The 19978-nt window shown below is 38.6% G+C and overlaps 1 protein-coding gene across 4 annotated transcripts in view; it reads left to right on the top strand.

Annotated features, from left to right (window-relative positions):
• Positions 1–19978, top strand: part of ddc (dopa decarboxylase) — a 105036-nt gene that overhangs the window by 38551 nt on the left and 46507 nt on the right. For all 4 annotated transcript variants that reach the window (XM_073054339.1, XM_073054341.1, XM_073054342.1 and 1 more), the window contains exon 6: positions 14112–14255. In XM_073054339.1, the coding sequence (XP_072910440.1) occupies positions 14112–14255 (144 nt within the window). The remainder of the gene's footprint in view (positions 1–14111; positions 14256–19978) is intronic.

Here is a 19978-nt window from a genome sequence, read left to right on the forward strand (position 1 = left end):
AGTACAATAGCAGTCTGGGAGCAGAGATGTAAACATAGATTCGTAAAATCAAAACATATACATGTCCTGAGCAATAAAGAAAAACAATAAATACAGTGAGTGATGTTGGAACTGGAAAACTCACCCCATCCACACAACCCAAAACTAGACGGCTACCAAAACAAGTAGCTAGCTCTACCAAAAAAATTAACCCAAATACAACTTCCAGATCTGTGTCATTAACAGCAGTTCCGTATAAATACTATAGCAAATAGTAACTAGTTTATGCACTAGAAAACATAACTACAGATTAGAACATCTTCTGCAGAAATATAAAACTTAATACAGAGAAAATCGGAAGAAAACCAAAACTAACCTACCCGCGAAAAATTATAAAAGAATAAAGTACGAGAAAGGGGAAAAAAAAGGGGAGGAAGGGGAAAATTATAAATTCAAGAAGAGTATTTATCAACCATTTACAGAGAGGAGAGAAAAAAATTCAGAGATTAGAAAAAAGGGTGAAGAAAATAAAATAAAATAAAATAAATAAATATAAAAAAAGAGGAAAAATAAATCAGCAATTAAACTGTGAACCAACAAACAGGGAGGCCTTCACTAAAGACTTCAAACCTCCAAAACAGGTTAGAGTCAATTGTAGAACTCTGTAGATAAAGTTATACAAGAATAAAATAGATTACACAAGTACTATTTAAACGTCCTTAGGGAAACATTAAGCACAGAATGTCTACTTAAAAAAGACACACCAAATCTAGGGAGAGATTGTCAACAGCCCTTAGAGTTTCAATGAATAATGTCTGAGTGATTCAAGTAAAGTCTGAGTCCAGAAAAAGTAATTTTACTACGAGAAGTACTTATCCACCATTTTAGGAGGTCCGATCGGGTTCCAAAGATGACTGGATAGCCGGAAGACTTGCCACAAATGCTTCAGCTTCTTTCACTGATTTAAACCACTTGTATTTTCCAGTATTAAGCTTGATTCGTAGATCGGCAGGAGTGCGAAGAGAGGGTTTAAAACCACGATCAAAAAGCACTTTCATTGCGCCTTTAAACTCAGCGCACATCTTTAAGGTCTGGGGTGCAAAATCTTCCACAAAGCGAATGATTGTATCCTGGAAAGTAAAAGAACCTCTGCGACGTGCCTCCACAATCAGACTGTGTTTTACCTGGTATTGATGGAAGCACAAGATTACTGGTCGCGGGTGGGAGCCCAGAATGCTGGGGGGAACGTAGATCCTGTGCGCCCGTTTGAGCTCAGGTGGGTTCGGAAGCAAATCTTTCCCGAATATCTTACAGAGAAACTCGGCGAAAAACTTCATGGTTGATCCCTGTTCGGTGGCCTCTGGCAATCCAAGAATTTGGAGATTGCAGCGTCTGCTGCGATTTTCGAGATCCACCATTTTGGAAAGGAGTTTGTTACATTTTTCCTCTAAGCTGGAACAGAGAGTCTCCAAGTATCAAACACGACTTTCTAAATCTTCAGAAGTCGAATCAATGCGAGATAAGTGTTCAGCATGTTTGTCCACTCTATCGTTGATCCGATCCAGTTTAGCCTCCAACTGTTTGAAAGCGGTTTTGAATTCCTTTAAAATTTCATCACAAAGCTGTTCGAGCACAGCCAGGGTCTCAGCCGAGAGAGCCGTAGCTTCCTTTCTCCCGGATTTAGAACTCTTGCTAGACATTGTAAGTTAGATGTGTTCACAGGCAAGTAAGAAATACCGAAAAAGTTCCTAAGGTTTAAAAAATGGAGACATTTAGTGCAAAGATAGCGACAATAACGGAACAAAAGTTCGGAGCAGCTAAGCAATCGCCATCTTACCGGAAGTCCATTTCATGTTCTGAATGTAGATTATTTATCTATCTATCTATTTTTTTTTCCCCTCAGTTCAAGCTGGTAAAACCTGAGGTATGGGCATAGCCAGGCATGTTTATTTGTCAACTGCTAAGAACATTCGGACTATTCTAGTGGTGTTTAGTATTGTGACTTTCTGAAGATTACATAGATATTACTGTATAACCTGAATTGCTTGATACTGTTGTGTAGTGACTTTAACGGTTGATAAAGTCGGTGAGGTTTTATTATGGTTATTGTTCTATTACAGATTTAATGAGTCTACCCTCAAGCAAATGAATTTCAGGGTTACATATGATGACATACATGTGTTTTGATAATAAATTTACTTTGAACTTGAAAGTTAAATATGTCATTGGAGCTGTACTTAGCCTCATAGTCATAAGTATGAAGCAAGTAGAGCAGGAGACTAAGCACACAGTTTTGTGGTTCATCTGTGCTGATTGTGATTGTGGAAGAGATGTTGTTGCCAAGCCATATTGACTGGGGTCTGCAAGTGAGGAGATCAAGATCCAGTTACACAGGGGAGTATTGAGGCTTAGGACTTGGAGCTTAGTGATTAGATTTGAGAGGATGATTGCATTGACTGCTGAGTGGCAGTTAGGAAAGAGCATCTTGAACTATGCACCTTTATGGTCCAGGTGCTCCAGAGCTGAGTGAAGGGTAAATGAAATGGCATCTGTTGTTGATCTGTTCTGATGTAAGCAGATCCAGGTCACTCCTCAGGCAGAAGCGAGCATGCTTTATGACTAATCTCTTAAAGTATTGTGTCACAGTGGATTTATAGTGCCTATTAAAAGTATTCTATTCACCCTACCCCCAGAAGTTTTCATGTTTTATTGTTTTACAACATTGAATCACAGTGGATTTAATTTGGCTTTTTTGACACTGATCAACAGAAAAGGATCTTTCATGTCAAAGTGAAACAAAATTTCTACAAATTGGTCTAAATGTATTGCAATTATTAAACACAAAATAATTAATTGCATAATTAACCACCCACTTCAAAGGCACAGCTATTTAGTAGCTGTGCCTTTGGCAGCAATTACAGCTTTGAGTCTGTGTGGATAGGTCTCTATCAGCTTTGCACACCAGGACACTGCAATCTTTCCCCATTTTTCTTTACGAAACTGCTTAAGCTCTGTTAGATTGAATGGGGATCATGAGTAAACAGCCCTTTTCAAGTCCAGCCACAAATTCTCAATTGGATTGAGGTCTGGACTCCAACTTGCCCACTCCAAGACATTAACTTTGTTGTTTTTAACCCATTCCTATGCAGTTTTGGCTTTATACTTGGGGTCATTGTCTTGCTAGAAAATAAACCTTCTCCCAAGCTGCAGTTCTCTTGCAGACTACATCAGGATTTCCCTGTATTCTACTGCATTCATTTTACCCTCTACCTTCACAAGCCTTCCAGGGCCTGCTGCAGTGAAGCACCCCCACAGGATGATGCAGCCACCACCATGCTTCATGGTAGGGATGATGTGCTTTTGACGATGTGCCGTGTTTGGCTCACGCCAAACATAGCGTTTAGTCTGATGGCCAAAATGATCAATTTTGGTTTCATCAGACCATAGAATCTTCTTCCAGCTGATTTCAGAGTCTACCACATGCCTTCTGACAAACTCTAGCTGAGATTTCACAGGAGTTTTTTTCAGCAGTGGCATTCTCTTAGTCGCTTTCCTGTAAAGCTGTGACTGATGAAGCACCCGAACAACAGTTAAATGCACAAACACTTCCATCTCAGTCACTGGAGCTTGTAACTCTTCTAGAGTTGTCATAGGTCTCTTGGTGGCCTCCCTCACTAGTCCCTTCTTCCATGGTCACTCAGTTTTTGAAGACAACCTTGTCTAGGCAGATTTACAGCTGTGCCATATTCTTTCCATGTCTTGATGATTGACTGAACTGTACTCCAAGTGGTATTCAGTGACATGGAAATTTTCCTGTGTCCATCTCCTGACTTGTGCTTTTCAATAACCTCTTCGCGGAGTTGCTTGGAGTGTTCTTTTGTCTTCATGGTGTAGTTTTTGCCAGGATAATGACTCACCAGCAGTTGGACCAGTTGGATACAGGTATATTTTACTACAATCAATTGAAACACCTTGTCTACACACAGGTCTCCAAAAATAGATCTTCTTTTAATTAATTAAGTGAGTTCTAAAACCAATTGGCTGCACCAGTGATGATTTGGTGTGTCATATTAAAGAGGATGAATACTTATGCAATCAATTATTTTGTGTTTTATATTTGTAATTAATTTAGATCACTTTGTAGAGATTTGTTTTCATTTTTCGTGGAAGAGTCTTTTTCTGTTGACCAGTGTCAGAAAAGAAAAAATTAAATGCACTGTGATTCAATGTTGTAAAACAATAAAACATGAAAGCTTCCGGGGGGGAGGGGTGAATACTTTTTATAGGCACTGTAAGTAGTACTAGATAATAGTCATTGAGGAGGTTACTGTGATCTTTTTGGGTGCTGGTATGATTGAAGTTTGCTTGAAGCAGGTGGGTTCCTCAGACTTCTGAAGCGAGATGTTGAAGATGACTGTAAACACTGCAGCCAGCTGATTAGCACAGATCTTCAGAACTTGGCCAGGTACGCCACCTATGCCAGATACCTTCCATGGATTCGCCCTCCTGAAAGATGCTTTCACACTTGCCTCAAGATTGAGATCACAGGCTTGTCGGGGGTTGTGGGAGTTTATGATGGTTCCTCCATGTTCTGTCAATCGAATTGAGCATAAAAGGCATTGAGCTCATCAGGGAGCAAAACTTTGTTGTCATTTATGTGGCTTGGGTTTGCTTTGTAGGAGATGATGGCATTCAAGTACTGCCACAGTTGGTAAGCATCCCCCTGCATTTTACGTTTAGTCTAGAATTGCCACTTTGCATGTGAGATGGCTTTCCAGAAGTCATACCTGGATCTCTTGTACTTTCCAGGATTGCCAGTCCCAATCTGGCCTTCAGCAAATTTTGAATCTCCTGGTTCATCCAGGCCTTCTGGTTGGGGAAGACTGAATGATTTTATTTAGTGGACTTTGTTTAAAAATACTGTTTTCCTGCATTGATAAGACTATTGATATCATTGTGATCAATGATATTTCACATTTTAAATAAAAAATATCAACACAATTAAAGTAAAGGACATTGAATCAAAGTTAATTTTATATACATAAATAGGTGTTAAAGAATATGTACTGCCCAATTTCATGATATAAAAGCACATATACATGTAAATGTCACTATGTGTGCGAAAGCACATATTCATGCCAATGTTGCTCTATATTAAACCCCAAGAGTAAGAACAAAATAGCCTCTCCCTTTGAAAATTATATAATTTGAGTTCAGATATAACCATGAAGAACTTCAGGATACAATTTTTGTACCTGCTGACACAAATTCATTTTAAGTTAGTGGTGAGCATATTCCATTTGATAGTATGGGGAAATGTAAAGGCCACCATTCTCAAAATCAGGTGTTACATTTTTCAAACAAGAGAAAATCTGCAGATGTTGGAAATCTGAGCAACACACACAAATTCTGGAGGAACTCAGCAGGCCAGGCAGCATCTATGCAAAAAGCACAGTCGATGTTTTGGGCCTAAACCCTTCGGTGGTCTTTTTAAAGGATTTTGACCCAAAACGTCAACTGTACTTTTTTCCATAGATGCTGCCTGGCTGCTGAGTTCTTCCAGAATTTTGTGTGTGTTGCATTTTCCACACAGCTGGAGGTACTTCTGCTTATAATGCAGGCAAGTGAGGGAATAGGGCATGGTCTGGTTTCACAGGATTGGTAATACCTACAGTATGTCTTCTTGATTCCTGTGGGAATGAAAGTCCAAAGAATACTACATATGTTGGAAATCTAAAATAAATCCAAAGAACTAGAAATACACGGCATCAGTGGAAGGTGAAACAGCATTGATGTTTCATTTCTGTGGGAATTCTTTAGACTATTTTTGTCTGACATTCTTCGCCTGTAGAGCTTTAACAATTCACTTTATGTGTGTTGGTCCTCACAGCTATATCAGGTTCTAACTAATCGGTTAGGTGCTCCCAGTAAAAAAAGTTACCCACCACAAGCTCTACGTCCATCTCCTACCACTACAACAGCAATTCCTAGCTTTCACCCCTGTTACCCCAGCTGCAACTTCCTCCCCCAAGCCAGTTTGTAATGACAATAACATTCCCGTATCTAAAGGGACATTTTGTAAACCACAAAAATCACCACAGCTCTCTCAGGAAACAATACTGGAACCTGTATTAGTTACCATGCGCTCATCTTTACTGGGTTCATTTGGAACTTTGACTCAGTTTAATGAATCCACAGTCGCATTTTCTTTCCAGGAGCTTCCATTTATAAAATACATTGACAGCAGTTAAAATGCCATCTCGCCTGTGGCTATTATGTCACAACAGATCTTTCAAGCCCATAGGAGCAGTTTGTTTCCATCTTTATTTCCAGGCAAAAACCCATAGAGTAGACCAGGATCTGCGACAGGAGAACACTGTTATGTTTTGTAAGTTCAAAAGATTAAACTAATTCAAAGGAACACAAGAGATCCGAGGGATGCGAGCCTTATTTTACTTTAAATGAGGCGCGCACATATCACATGGTAGCATGATGATGTATACAATTCATGTATTTTTACATCTAACTCATAATAATTTATTTAAACTAACAAGAAAACTTAAAGTATATACAATATTACTCAAATATTGCTGAAACTTTAAATATACAACACTCCTCCCTTCTTAACTATAACTCCAACTCAATATAGAATGCATCTCAACTGTATATACAATATACTATATAATACAATGACTATATACTACAGTATACATTCACCACATAGTCAATTTTTAAATTGTCCCATTCAGGCCTGAAGATTTAATTGCTGTGGAGGCATGAGGGTACTGTCTTTCCTAACAAGGGGGATCCCTCTACTGGGAAGGTGAGACTTGTGGCTGTGAAACAGTCTCAGATTCTGGCGCCTCCACCGTAGAGCTTGTAAGAGTTGATTCTGAGACTTGAGGAAGTGGTACTGACAGCTCTGGACAGCTTTCCTGCCCCCCAGGACTGTGTGCTCAGTCCACTGCTGTTCACTCTGCTGACCCACGACTGTGCTGCAACACACAGCTCCAACCACATCATCAAGTTCGCTGATGACACAACCGTGGTGGGTCTCATCAGCAAGAACGATGAGTCCACTTACAGAGAGGAGGTGCAGCGGCTAACGGACTGGTGCAGAGCCAACAACCTGTCTCTGCATGTGAACAAAACAAAAGAGATGGTTGTTGACTTCAGGAGGGCACAGAGCAACCACTCCCCGCTGAAGATCGATGGCTCTTCAGTAGAGATCATTAAGAGCACCAAATTTCTTGGTGTTCACCTGGTGGAGAATCTCACCTTTTCCCTCAACACCAGCTCCATAGCAAAAAAAAAGCCCAGCAGCATCTCTACTTTCTGTGAAGGCTGAGGAAAGTCCATCTCCCACCCCCCATCCTCATCACATTCTACAGGGGTTGTATTGAGAGCATCCTGAACAGCTGCATCACTGCCTGGTTCGGAAATTGCACCATCTTGGATTGCAAGACCCTGCAGCGGATAGTGAGGTCAGCTGAGAAATCACCGGGGTCTCTGTTCCTGCCATCACGGACATTTACACTGCACGCTGCATCCGCAAGGCAAACAGCATTATGAAGGACCCCACACACCCCTCATACAAACTCTTCATTCCTCCTGCCATCTGGGAAAAGGCACCGAAGCATTCGGGCTCTCACGACCAGACTATGTAACAGTTTCTTCCCCCAAGCTATCAGACTCCTCAATACCCAGTGCCTGGTCTGACACCTTGCCCTATTGTCCTGTTTATTATTTATTGTAATGCCTGGACTGTTTTGTGCACTTTATGCAGTCCTGGGTAGGTCTGTAGTCTAGTGTAGTTGTGTGTTTTTTTTCCTCTGTGTTGTTCAGTCTAGTTTTTGTACTGTGTCATGTAGCACCATGGTCCTGAAAAACATTGTCTCATTTTTACTATGTACTGTACCAGCAGTTATGGTCGAAATGACAATAAAAATGACTTGACTTGACTTCATTTTGATTTTGGGAAGGTACATTTAGTTCACTGGAATACTCTCCTATTAATCCTTCAAAGCTCCACTTTACGCATCTACAACATCATCTGATGAATCCTTTGGTTTTGTATCTCCATTGACTCCTTTCATTTTGCTTTCCACTGATCAGCTGGGTTTTGGTCTTTGCATCTACTTTTACAAACAGCCTTTTGTCTCCCAATTGAAGTTCATGCAATAACCTTAATGCATGCAAAGTAGATTCTAGTTCTTTATATTCACAAAAGCCAAACATTTACAATGTTTCCTGAAGTTCCGTGAACTCTATTCCACCTTCAAACCAAGCCACATTACGGAAGTAACTGCCTGATTAACAAATCAAAAGATTTCTCAGATATGTTTCTCACAAAAACTGTTGTAGTTGGATTACTGCTTTTTATCATTTTCACGAATCCTCTGAGCAGCATGGTCCTTCCTTGGTTCAATATGCTTTCCAACCAGAGGCACAGAGTTTGGCACCAACACCTGTTTGTCTTCTGTTGGGTAACACTTCATGGAGACAGTTAAGTCATCATACTGTACTTCTCTTAATCAAGTTTTAGTTGTCTCTTCCAATCATGCCTTCACAATGCTGGCCCTCCTGTTTTTGCCACACACAAGCTCAATGTGACTTATTGGTTGTTGAATTTCACTGTTACGAATATCATTCCCACAGGAATCATCTTTTCTCCAGTATAAGCTCTTTACTGGATATCTGCAGGTATCTTTGAAATGCCATTCAAGCTCATTTTGTGGAATGACTGAAACAGCTGAGCCAGTGTCCAATTCCATTGTAATTAATTTGCTGTTCACTTTTGCTGAAAGCCATATTGCTTGTCTATTGTTAATTTTCATATTTAAATCTGAAGGATACCGATTCCTTTGTCACTGATTATTATCAGATTTTTCATCGACATCATGCAGATTAGTGCTGTTTTTGAAGCTACACCTTGACTTTTTATCTGTTTCTCATCTCTCTGTAGTCCATTTATTTTGGTCTGCCCAACATGCTCTTTGTATGTGAACTGCTTTGTTGCATTTTCTGCATGTTTCACCTTTAAACCTGTATTGCTCTGGTGTAAGCGAGCCCCTGCCACAATGGTAACATTATTTGTTCAGCCCGGCCAGTTTCTATTCAAACGTTGCAATTTTGTTCACACTCACTTTCATTCCTGACTGCTACTGAATTTCACCTTTATCTGCAGTTCCCATTGATAGTTCAACTGCTATATTTCAACAGCAAGATCAACTGCTTCAGTTGTGCTTCAGTTAGGAGCAGTTTTTGAATGCTTTCTTTTTTTAAATTTTTTTTATTAAATTTTTTAATTGAATTTTCAAATAGGTTACAGAAAGAAAGAAGAAAATTATCAACCCTTCCCCCCTCCCCCCTAACATATCCCTATAGAAAAAAAAGAAGAATAAAGAAAGAAAAAAGAAAGAAAGAATGCCTGGATTTCAGAAGATCCCCACATGCTCCATGGAGTTCATAATAGCTTTAATATGTATATTTATTTCTTTCCCCAGATAACCAATAATTTTATCTTCGGAGCACCTATATATTTAATCCTATTTTTTGTAAATAAGGGCGCCAAATTTTCAGAAATATTTCATATTTATCTCTTAAATTATAAGTAATTTTTTTAAGTGGAATGCAGCTAAAGATTTCATTCTTCCAACAATCTATACTTAAGTATGAATCCAATTTCCAAGTAACTGCAATAGCCTTTTTGGCTACTGCCAATGCAATTTTTATGAATTCTTTCTGATATTTATTCAATTTGGATTTTAATTTTATCCCTTCAATATTGCCTAGTAAAAATAAGATTGGATTATGTGGAAGTTGTATTCCAATAATTTGTTCCAATAAAACTCTTAAATTTGTCCAAAAAGGTTGAATTTTAGAACAAGACCAAGTAGAGTGTAAAAAAGTACCAATTTCCTGATTACATCGAAAACATTGATCAGATAAATTTGAGTTTAATCTATTTATTTTTTGTGGTGTAATATATATTTGATGTAAAAAGTTATATTATACTAATCTTAGTCGAACATTTATTGTATTTGTCATACTGTCAAGACATAATCTTGACCAACTTGTTTCATCAATTTTAATATTCAAATCAGTTTCCCATTTTTGTCTTGACTTATGAATTCCTTGTTTAATTGCCTGTTTTTGAATCAAATTATACATACCAGAAATAAATTTTTAAATTTTTCCTTTATGAATTAAAGTTTCTATTTCATTAGGTTTCAGCAATAACATTGTTTGATCCAGTTTATCTCTTAAATAAGCCCTTAATTGGAAATAACAGAAAAGAGTGTTATTTGATATTTTATATTTATTCTTTAATTGGTCAAATGACATTAATATACCTCCTTCAAAACAGTCTCCTATATATCTAATCCCTTTGTGAAACCAGTTATATAAAAGTTGATTATCCATTGTAAAAGGGATAAGTTTATTTTGAATTAAAGGTCTCTTTGCTAATAAAGATTTCTTTATCTCATCATCAACATTTATCTTATTCCATAAATCAATCAAATGTTTTAGTATAGGAGATTCTTTCTTTTCCCGTATCCATTTAGATTCCCATTTATATATAAACTCTTCTGGTATATTTTCTCCTATTTTGTCTAATTCTATTCTAATCCATGCCAGTTTATCTTCATCAAAAAAAAATGCAATAAATCTAAGTTGATTTGCTTTGTAATAATTCTTAAAATTTGGTCATTGTAACTCTCCTAGGTCAAATTTCCATGTCAATTTTTCCAACAATATTCTTGACATCTTACCTTTCCAAAGGAATTTCCTCACACATTTATTTAACTCTTGAAAAAATTTCTGCGGTAATTGTATTGGTAATGTTTGGAATAAATATTGTAATCTAGGGAATATATTCATTTTTTACAGCATTGACTCTACCTATTAATGTTATTGGTAACATCATCCATTTATCAAGATCCTCTTGAATTTTTTTCAATAATGGCAAATAATTTAATTTATATAAATTCTTTATATCATTATCAACTCTTATACCTAAATACTTTATACCATTTATCAGCCATCTAAATTGAGTTATTAATCAACATTGACTATAATCTCCTTTAGTAAGGGATAGAATTTCACTTTTATCCCAATTTATTTTGTACCCTGATATTTTCCCATATTCTTCCACTCTAGAAGATAATTTACGCAACGATTGTAATGGGTTAGTTAGATAAATCAGAACATCATCAGCAAATAAGTTAATCTTATATTCCTCCTGATTAACTCTGAAACCCATAATATCTGAGTCAGTTCTAATTAATTCAGCTAATGGTTCTATCGCCAACACAAATAAAGCAGGTGATAATGGACAACCTTGTCTAGTTGACCTTGTTAACTGAAATGATGTTGAAATTTGGCCATTTGTCACCACTTTAGCTTTGGGGCTAGTATTTAAGGTTTTAATCCATTTTATAAAAGATACTCCTAATCCATAGTTTTCCAATACCTTAAATAAAAAATCCCATTCCAATCTATCAAATGCTTTTTCTGCATCCAAAGCAACTGCTACATTCATTTCTTCCCTCTTTTGTGCCAAATGAATTATGCTAAGTAACCGAGTTACATTATCTGCCGATTGTCTATTTTTAATAAATCCTGTTTGGTCCATGTGTATTAATTTTGGTAAGTATTTATATAATCTGTTAGATAAAATCTTTGCTATTATTTTATAATCCGTGTTCAACAAAGAAATAGGTCTATATGATGTTGGTTTTAAAAGATCTCTGTCTTTTTTTGGCAATACTATTAAAATAGCTGTCGAAAAAGATTCTGGAAGTTTATGCGTTCTTTCCGCTTGGTGTATTAGCTCCATAAAAGGAGGAATTAATAAATCTTTAAACTTTTTGTAAAATTCAGGCGGAAAACCATCTTCTCCTGGAGATTTGTTACTCTGAAGTGATCTGTGGAAGGCCACACTCTTAGCCCTTAGGTCAATAACTCTCGGAGACGGGAGGCAAAAGATAGGCTTTTATTAGCTGCAAATGTGACCACAACATCTTGGAGACTGAGGGAGGAGCAGCGCCTCCAATCGCCTTTATACAGGGGTCTGTGGGAGGAGCCACAGGAGCAGTCAGCAGAGGAGCGTGTCCAGACAGGTAGACATAGTTTACCACATGATCCTAGAGCTTCTTCGACCTCTTTTAATGTAAAAGGCACATCTAATCCCTTCTGTTCTTCCAAATTCAATTTTGGGAGAGTTATTTGTGATAAAAACCTTTCTATCTCAACAATATCATTTTGTGATTCTGATTGATACAATTTAGAATAAAAACTTTTAAAAGTTTCATTGATTTCTAAAGGTTTATAAGTAATTTTATTTACACTTGTTCTAATTGCATTTATCGTTTTGGAAGCCTGGTCTGTTTTTAACTGCCAAGCAAGAATCTTGTGTGATCTTTCACCTAGTTCATAATATCTCTGTTTAGTTCTCATAATTGCTTTTTCTGTTCGGTATGTCTGAAGTGTATTATATTGTAGTTTCTTATTAACAAGTTGTCTTTGTTTTTCTTTTGTCATATATCTTTGAGATTCTTTTTCTAATTTTGTAATCTCTTTTTCCAATTGATCTATTTCTATCATATATTCCATCTTAATTTTAGAAGTATAACTTATTATCTGGCCTCTCAAATATGCCTTCATCACTTCCCATAATATAAATTTATCATCAACTGAATGTGAGTTTGTATCTAAAAAAAACTGAATCTGTTTTTTCATAAAATCACAAAAATCTTGACGTTTTAATAATATTGAATTAAATCTCCATTTGTAAATCGATTCCTCCTTATCCATCATTATCATTGTCATTATCAAGGGGGAATGATCTGACAATATTCTTGCTTTATATTCCATATTTTTCACTCTGTCTTGAATATTCGCTGATGGTAAGAAAAAATCTATCCTTGAATAAGTTTTATGTCTATTTGAATAAAATGAATAATCTCTTTCTCTTGGGTTAATTCTTCTCCATATATCAATCAAATTTAAATCTTTCATCAATGATAAAGTTAATTTTGCTACTTTTGGTTTTGTAACAACCTTTGTTGACCTATCCAAAACTGGGTCTAGACAAAAGTTAAAGTCTCCACCTATTAATATTTTATCATGTGAGTCAGCCAAATTCAAATAAGCTTCCTGTATAAATTTTACATCATTTTCATTTGGTGCATAAATATTCAATTTGAATGTTTTCTTGTAAGATTCCACAAACCAAACAATCTCTCAGTGCATTATTGAGCCCATTACTGAACTGACAATGCTCATACACATTCTTCAATTCAGCCATATAAGCCAGAATTAACTCCCCTTCCTTTTGATTCTGCTTATGAAACCTAAAGCTTTCTGCAATCAGAAATTACTTTTGAGCTAAATATTGTGGATCAGAAATTGAGGATGGAATTGTTTCAGCTGAAAGCAGATTGACCACGTTTGGCTGTGGTGGGGCACTAGTTTGACAGCCAATGTTTTAGAGGATCTTGGACTTTGGAACTGAATGAATATGCAGTTTGGTGAGTGTTTATAGTGGGGGTGGTCTGGTCCAGCCCAGAATATTATTATTAGAATTCCATTGTTGTGTGTCTCTATTCACTCTCAAAATTAAATTCCATTGCAGTGGGGCTAATTACTTAATCACTACAATATTAGTATTGCAAAGATGTACTACACCCCTCTCAGTTATAGTGACCATTCTGCATACCAATTTCAGTCCACTACAATAAAATCGATGCTTTGTAGACATGACAGTATATCTGGATCTGCTTCTCACTTAGTTATACATACATAAGGAAAATATGCGAGAGCAGCTTTTCTTTGCTTACCCTTCCAAAATATTTTCTTAAATATTGTACATATGTTGATTTTGTGATGTTTTCAACTAGCCTGCTGCTAAGTATTGTCAAGCTTCTGCTTGAATGATAATTTAGATGAAGTACTGGAGCGCCGTAGGGAATCACACAATCACAGGTCACTGCTCTCGTGAAGAATGAAACATGTAATAATTGTATATGTTTATTGTATATTTCATTCTCTTTAACATTCATTTAAGATTAAAATCACTGTTTTTTATCAATGAGGTCCAATTTTTAAGTAAGCTGTTTTTCTTGCAGTCTCACTCTTCTGTTGAACGAGCAGGATTGATTGGTGGGGTCAAAATGAGAAAACTTCCAACTGATGAGAAATTCAGCCTTCGTGGGGAGACACTGAGACAAGCTCTCGAAGAAGATAAAGCTTTAGGTCTCATCCCTTTCTTTGTAAGTGAAGATTTCCATTACCTTTGGTAATTATTACCCAAGTTATCATTTTTTTATACATTTCTGTCTTTTTGGCTCAAGCCATTTCAAAAAAGTGATTAAAGTTCTGTGGTCACAAAGAGTACCTTTCTGAGGTTTGCCCATTGGATAATTGGGAGCAGAATTTGTGTTCAGTTCTGATTTCTGAGCTTGGAGCTGTGCTTTATTTAATGAGCCTTAAACCTTAGTGGCCTAAACATTCATGAACTTTATATCTGATAACAGCATCAGTACAGCAATAAAGTGTTATTCCTGTTAAACTGAAATAGTGTGTTAAACATTAGTACAGGATGGAAGCATTGAACTGTTGCAACCTGGAAGGAGAACAGTCATGGTCCTGAGCCCATGCTGACTCCCCATAGAGCAATCTATTTGGGCTCATTCCCCTGTTCTTTCCCTATCTCCACAAATTACACAACCAAGATTCCTGCTGTTTTGAATAGATATATCAACTTATTGTGGTGCTGAAATGATATTTTAGCTTCTTATGAACGCAACCTTCAAAATTTAGGAAATGTAACTCCCTCTGTTTAACGCACTCAGCCTTGATCACTTGATGATTTATTAATGCTGATTGTCCTTTAGAGGAAAAGAATGAATTGTAAGTAATGAACACAAGAGTCTCTCTGCAGATGCTGGAAGTCCAATGTAAAACATACAAAATGCTGAAAGAATTCAGCAGGACAGGCAGCATCTAATGATGAGGCCTCTGTCGTTCAGGATTGACCATGGGTGTTACATCCTAGCTGTTTAGATATGGAAGCCAGGGCAGTACAATATAGAGAGAAAGCTGATGTCCGTGTAGTAAACTCCGCACATCTGATGAACCCAAAGGAACGGCAGAGACCGATACAGTTTGGCACCAGCAGCTGTATGACTGGCAGGAGTTGCCAGTCAGCTTTGAGCTTAACACAGGACTGCCTTGGAGACTCCAGCTCCAGATTTTTCCATCCAGGTTAACTTCCAAAGCCTTCCCCATGAGTGGGTATAGCCACAAAATAGTGAAGGTTTGAGATCAGTGTTTTCCTCCTCCTGGATGAGCTGCCAACCCTAGCTGATGAGCCCCATCTGCTTGAAGCGACTGGATGTAAGGCACCAGTAACCTGCCTTTGCCCCTTCTCCTGTCAATAGACATTAGACAATTGACAATAGGTGCAGAAGTAGACCATTCGGCCCTTCGAGCCTGCACCGCCAGTTTGAGATCATGGCTGATCAACTACTATCAATACCTGGTTCCTGCCTTGTCCCCATATCCCTTGATTCCCCTATCCATAAGATACCTATCTAGCTCCTTCTTGAAAGCATCCAGAGAATTGGCCTCCACTACCTTCCGAGACAGTGCATTCCAGACCCCCACAACTCTCTGGGAGAAGAAGTTTTTCCTTAACTCTGTCCTAAATGACCTACCCCTTATTCTCAAACCATGCCCTCTGGTACTGGACTCTCCCAGCATCTGGAACATATTTCCTGCCTCTATCTTGTCCAATCCCTTAATAAATGGTTCCACTGGGCTTAGTAGCTAAACCACATGTGAAGACCAGGAGCAGGACATGATTGTCAGAGGCAATTCAGTCACACTCCATTGGGAGCATTTAATAGGTAGTGGGAGCTTGACCCCATTGCCACTCCCAACTATAACAAAGAACCAGGCAGCATCGATGGAAAAGAATAAACAGTTGATGTTTTGGCTGAGACCCTTCATCAGCTCTGGAAAGAAAAGAGGAAGAAGCCAGAATAAGAAGGTGGGAAGAGTCAGGTGATTGGGGAGAGGGATGAAGTGAGAAGCTTGGAGGTAATAGGTGGAATGGGTAACGGCTGAAGAAAAAGAAATGTGATAGGACAGGAGAGTGGACCATGGAAGAAAGGGAAGGAAAAAGGACACCAGGGGATGTGACAGGCATGTGAGAGGATCCAGAGTGGGGAATGGAAGAAGAGAAGGAAAAATTACTGGAAGTTAGAGAAATTGCTCCTCCAACTTGAGAGTGGCCTTGATGTGGCAGTAGAGAAGGTCATAGACTGACATGTTGGAATGAGAATGGGGGTACGAATTTAAGTGTTCTTGGCCACTAAGAAGTCCTGCTTGTTGCAGATTGAGAGAAGGTGCTTGACGAAGTCTACATCAGGTCTCACCAATGTAGAGGATGCCACATCAGTAGCACCAGAGACCGCAGACGATCCCAATAGATTTTCAGGTGAAGTATTACCTCAAGTGGAAGGACTGTTTGGAGCCCTCAATGGAGGTGAATGGGCTGGTGTAGCTCCTTCCTTATCCGTTTGCAGGGTTAAGTGCCAGGAGGGGATTAGTGGGGAGGGACAAATAGGCATGTAGAGAAAAATCCCCTTGGAAAGTGGAGAATGGAGGGGCGTTAAAGATGTATGTGGTGGTAGGATGCCATTGAAGATGGTGGAAATTGTGGAGAATGATGTGCTGGAAACGGAGGCTCGCGGGTGGTAGGTAAGGACTCTTATCTCTGTTAAGTTGGTGGGAAGATGGGAGGAATGCAGATGCTCGGGAAATGGAGGAGATGTGGGTCAGGCAGAATGAATGGTGGAGGAAGGGAAACCATGTTCTTTAAAGAAGGAGAGCCTGCCTGATGTTCTGGAAAGGAAAGCCTTATCCTCAGAACCGATGTGACAGAAGCAAATGAAAATGGCATTTTTATGGATGACAGGGTAGAAAGAAGATAGAAGTACAGATCCAGAAAGGTGGAGAGAGATGTCAGATGATATAAACATTGATTTCTCTACTTTCTGGTAATTTTTCCCCCATTCCCATTTCCTGTTCTTCCATATCCCACTCTAGCTCTCCTCTTATCTCTTCTCTTCTCCTCACTTGCCCAACACCTCCCATTGCTGCCCCTCTTCATTACCTTTCTTCCATGGTCCACCCTCCTCTCCTGTCAGATTCCTCCTTCTTCAGCCGTTTACCTTTTCTACTGAGCACCTCTCAGCTTCTCACTTCATTTGCCATCCCCACCCACCGGCTTCACCTATCATCTTCTAGCTTGTACTTCTTTACTGCCCCCCATCTTCTTATTCTAGCTTCTTCCCTCCTCCTTCCCAGTCCTGTGGAAGGCCCTTGGTCCAAAATATTGACTATTCCTTTCCCTAGATGCTCCCTGACCTGCTGAGTTCTTAGATCATCAAGGCCATAAAATATAGGAGCAGAGTAGGCCATTTGGTCTATCGGGTCTGCTTCACCATTCCATTATAACTGACCCATTTTCCTTCTCAACCCCACTCTCCTGCTTTCTCCCTGTAACCTTCACTCCCTGACTAACCAAGAACCTATCAACTTCCACCTTAAATACATCCAAAGACCTGGCCTCCACAAACACCTGTGCCATCAAATTCCACAGATTCACCACCCCCTAGCTGAAGAAATTCCTCCTTATCTCCATTCTGACTGATCACCCCTCTATTCTGAGGCTGTGCCCTCTGTTCCTAGACTCCCCCAGTATAGGAAACATCCTCTCCACATCCACTCTATCTTGACCTTACAACATTGATAGGTTTCAATGAGGTAACCCCTCATTCTTCTAAATTCCAATGGGTACAGATGCAGAGCCATCAAATGCTTCATATGATAACCCTTTCATTCCCAGAATCATTTTATGAACCACTTTTGAAGCTTCTTCATAGTCAGCACATTCTTTGTTAGATAATGAGCCAAAACTTGCTTAAAATACTGCAAGTGAGGCCTCACTAGTGCCTTATAAAGACTCAGTATTACATCCTTGTTTTTATATTCCAGTTATCTTGAAATAAATGTTAACATTGCATTTGCCTTTCTCACTGCTGACTCAATCTGCAACATAACCTTTAGGGAATCCTGCACAAGGATTCTCAAGTCCCTTTGCACCTTGGATTTGTCACTTTTCTGCCTGTTTTGAAAATAGTCTAAGCTTTTATTCCTTCTACTGAAGTGCATGGTCATACACTGCCACTTCTTTGCCTCATTCTCCTAACTTTAGTTGCTTCCCTGCACCAGTCCCCAGCAGCCAACCAATAAAGGGTCCCTTTATTCCCTCACTTTGCCTCCTGCCAATCAGCTAATCCTCTATCCATGCTAGTATCTTTCCTGTAATATCATGGTCTCTTATCTTGTTCAACAGCCTCATGTGTGGCAACTTAACAAAGGCCTTCTGAAAATCTAAGTACACTACATGCACCAATTTTCCTTTGTCTGTCCTGTTTGTTATTTCCTCAAACAACTCCAGCAGATTTGTCAGGGAAGATTTTCTCTTAAGGAAACCGTGTTGACTTTGGCCTATTTTATCATGTGCCTCTAAGTGCCCTGAAACCACATCCATAACAATCGACCACACCATCTTCCCAACCACTGATATCAGGCTAACTGGCCTATAATTTCCTCTCTTCTTCTTCCCTCCCTTCTTGAAGGGTGGAGTGAGAAATGCAATTTTCCAGTCCTCTGGAACCATGACAGAATGTAGTGATTCTTGAAGGATCATTACTAATGCCTCCGCAATCTCCCCAGCCACCTCCTTCAGAATCCTGAGGTGTAGTCCATTAGGTGACATATCAACCTTCAATCCTTTCAGTTTCCCAAGCACCTTCTCCCTAGTACGTAATTGCAATACACTTATTTCTGTCCCCTAACACTCTCAAAGTCCCAGCATACTGCTTGGGTCTTCCACAGTGAAAAATACTTATCTAGTTCATCCACCATTTCTTTGATCCCACATGACTAGCTCTCCAGCGTTATTTCCAGCTGTCTGTATCTGCTCTCACATTTCTTTCAGCATTTTGTAATTTTAAAAGTTCCATGTTTTCATTGCAACATATCCTTTGCAGAAAGGAGTAAATTGTAGACTGTCTCTCATTAGATTAATCATTGTAAATACAGGTCTACTCCAGTTTACAGACACTGGACTTCTGTGCATCTTATGCAAATGGACAAGCACTTGATGGGGCAGCAGGCTGGATTTGCCAGCTGCTGATAACACAGATTGCAGCCATATTTCTGACTTGTGTATAGTTCACAGGAACGGAAGCCTTTTGTAACCTGAGGTGGACCTGTACAATTGCTCCTGCAGGTTACATGTGTGAATGTAACAAATCCAAGGGTCTGAAAGTCAGGCGAATAGTTTCAAAGTTGTTCTAGCCATCTGAATCTGTTGTTTTTAAAACCCAATTGCCTAACAATTGAGGTTAGCTGGAACAGTTGGCGTTATTTGTCTAAACTAATTGAGCCTGCAGAGCTTCCTATCCTGTTTACACAGCTAGCACGTGGCCGCAATGGTTAAGCACAATCTGATTATACATTAGTTTTCCTTATCCCAAGGGTACAATATAATTATGAACACTTGCGTGCGATAAAGTAAACGTAATGGTGCTTTAGTAAATGTATTTGATCAGAGTGTATTTGATTAGAGTTTTAAATGTAATTAGTGTTCCCAGTCTGGGGAATTACAGGTGACATAATCATTGTAGATAAATGTCTGTTGATAATCTTTCTTTGTATTCACCTTTAATATCCATATGGGTACTATGTGCATCAAGAAATAATCAAAAACCTAGTTCTTAAAATTAAACCAGACTGTATAAATTTTTACTGCACCAATCCAAATGCAGCTCGTGCGTATTAATTACTCAAGAACAGAATGTCCACAAATTGCCTATTGCTTTATACAATATACTTGATTTCCAAGATGATAATTTTG

This window comes from Hemitrygon akajei, chromosome 8, assembly GCF_048418815.1.
Source record: "Hemitrygon akajei chromosome 8, sHemAka1.3, whole genome shotgun sequence".
Lineage (NCBI taxonomy): Eukaryota > Metazoa > Chordata > Chondrichthyes > Myliobatiformes > Dasyatidae > Hemitrygon > Hemitrygon akajei.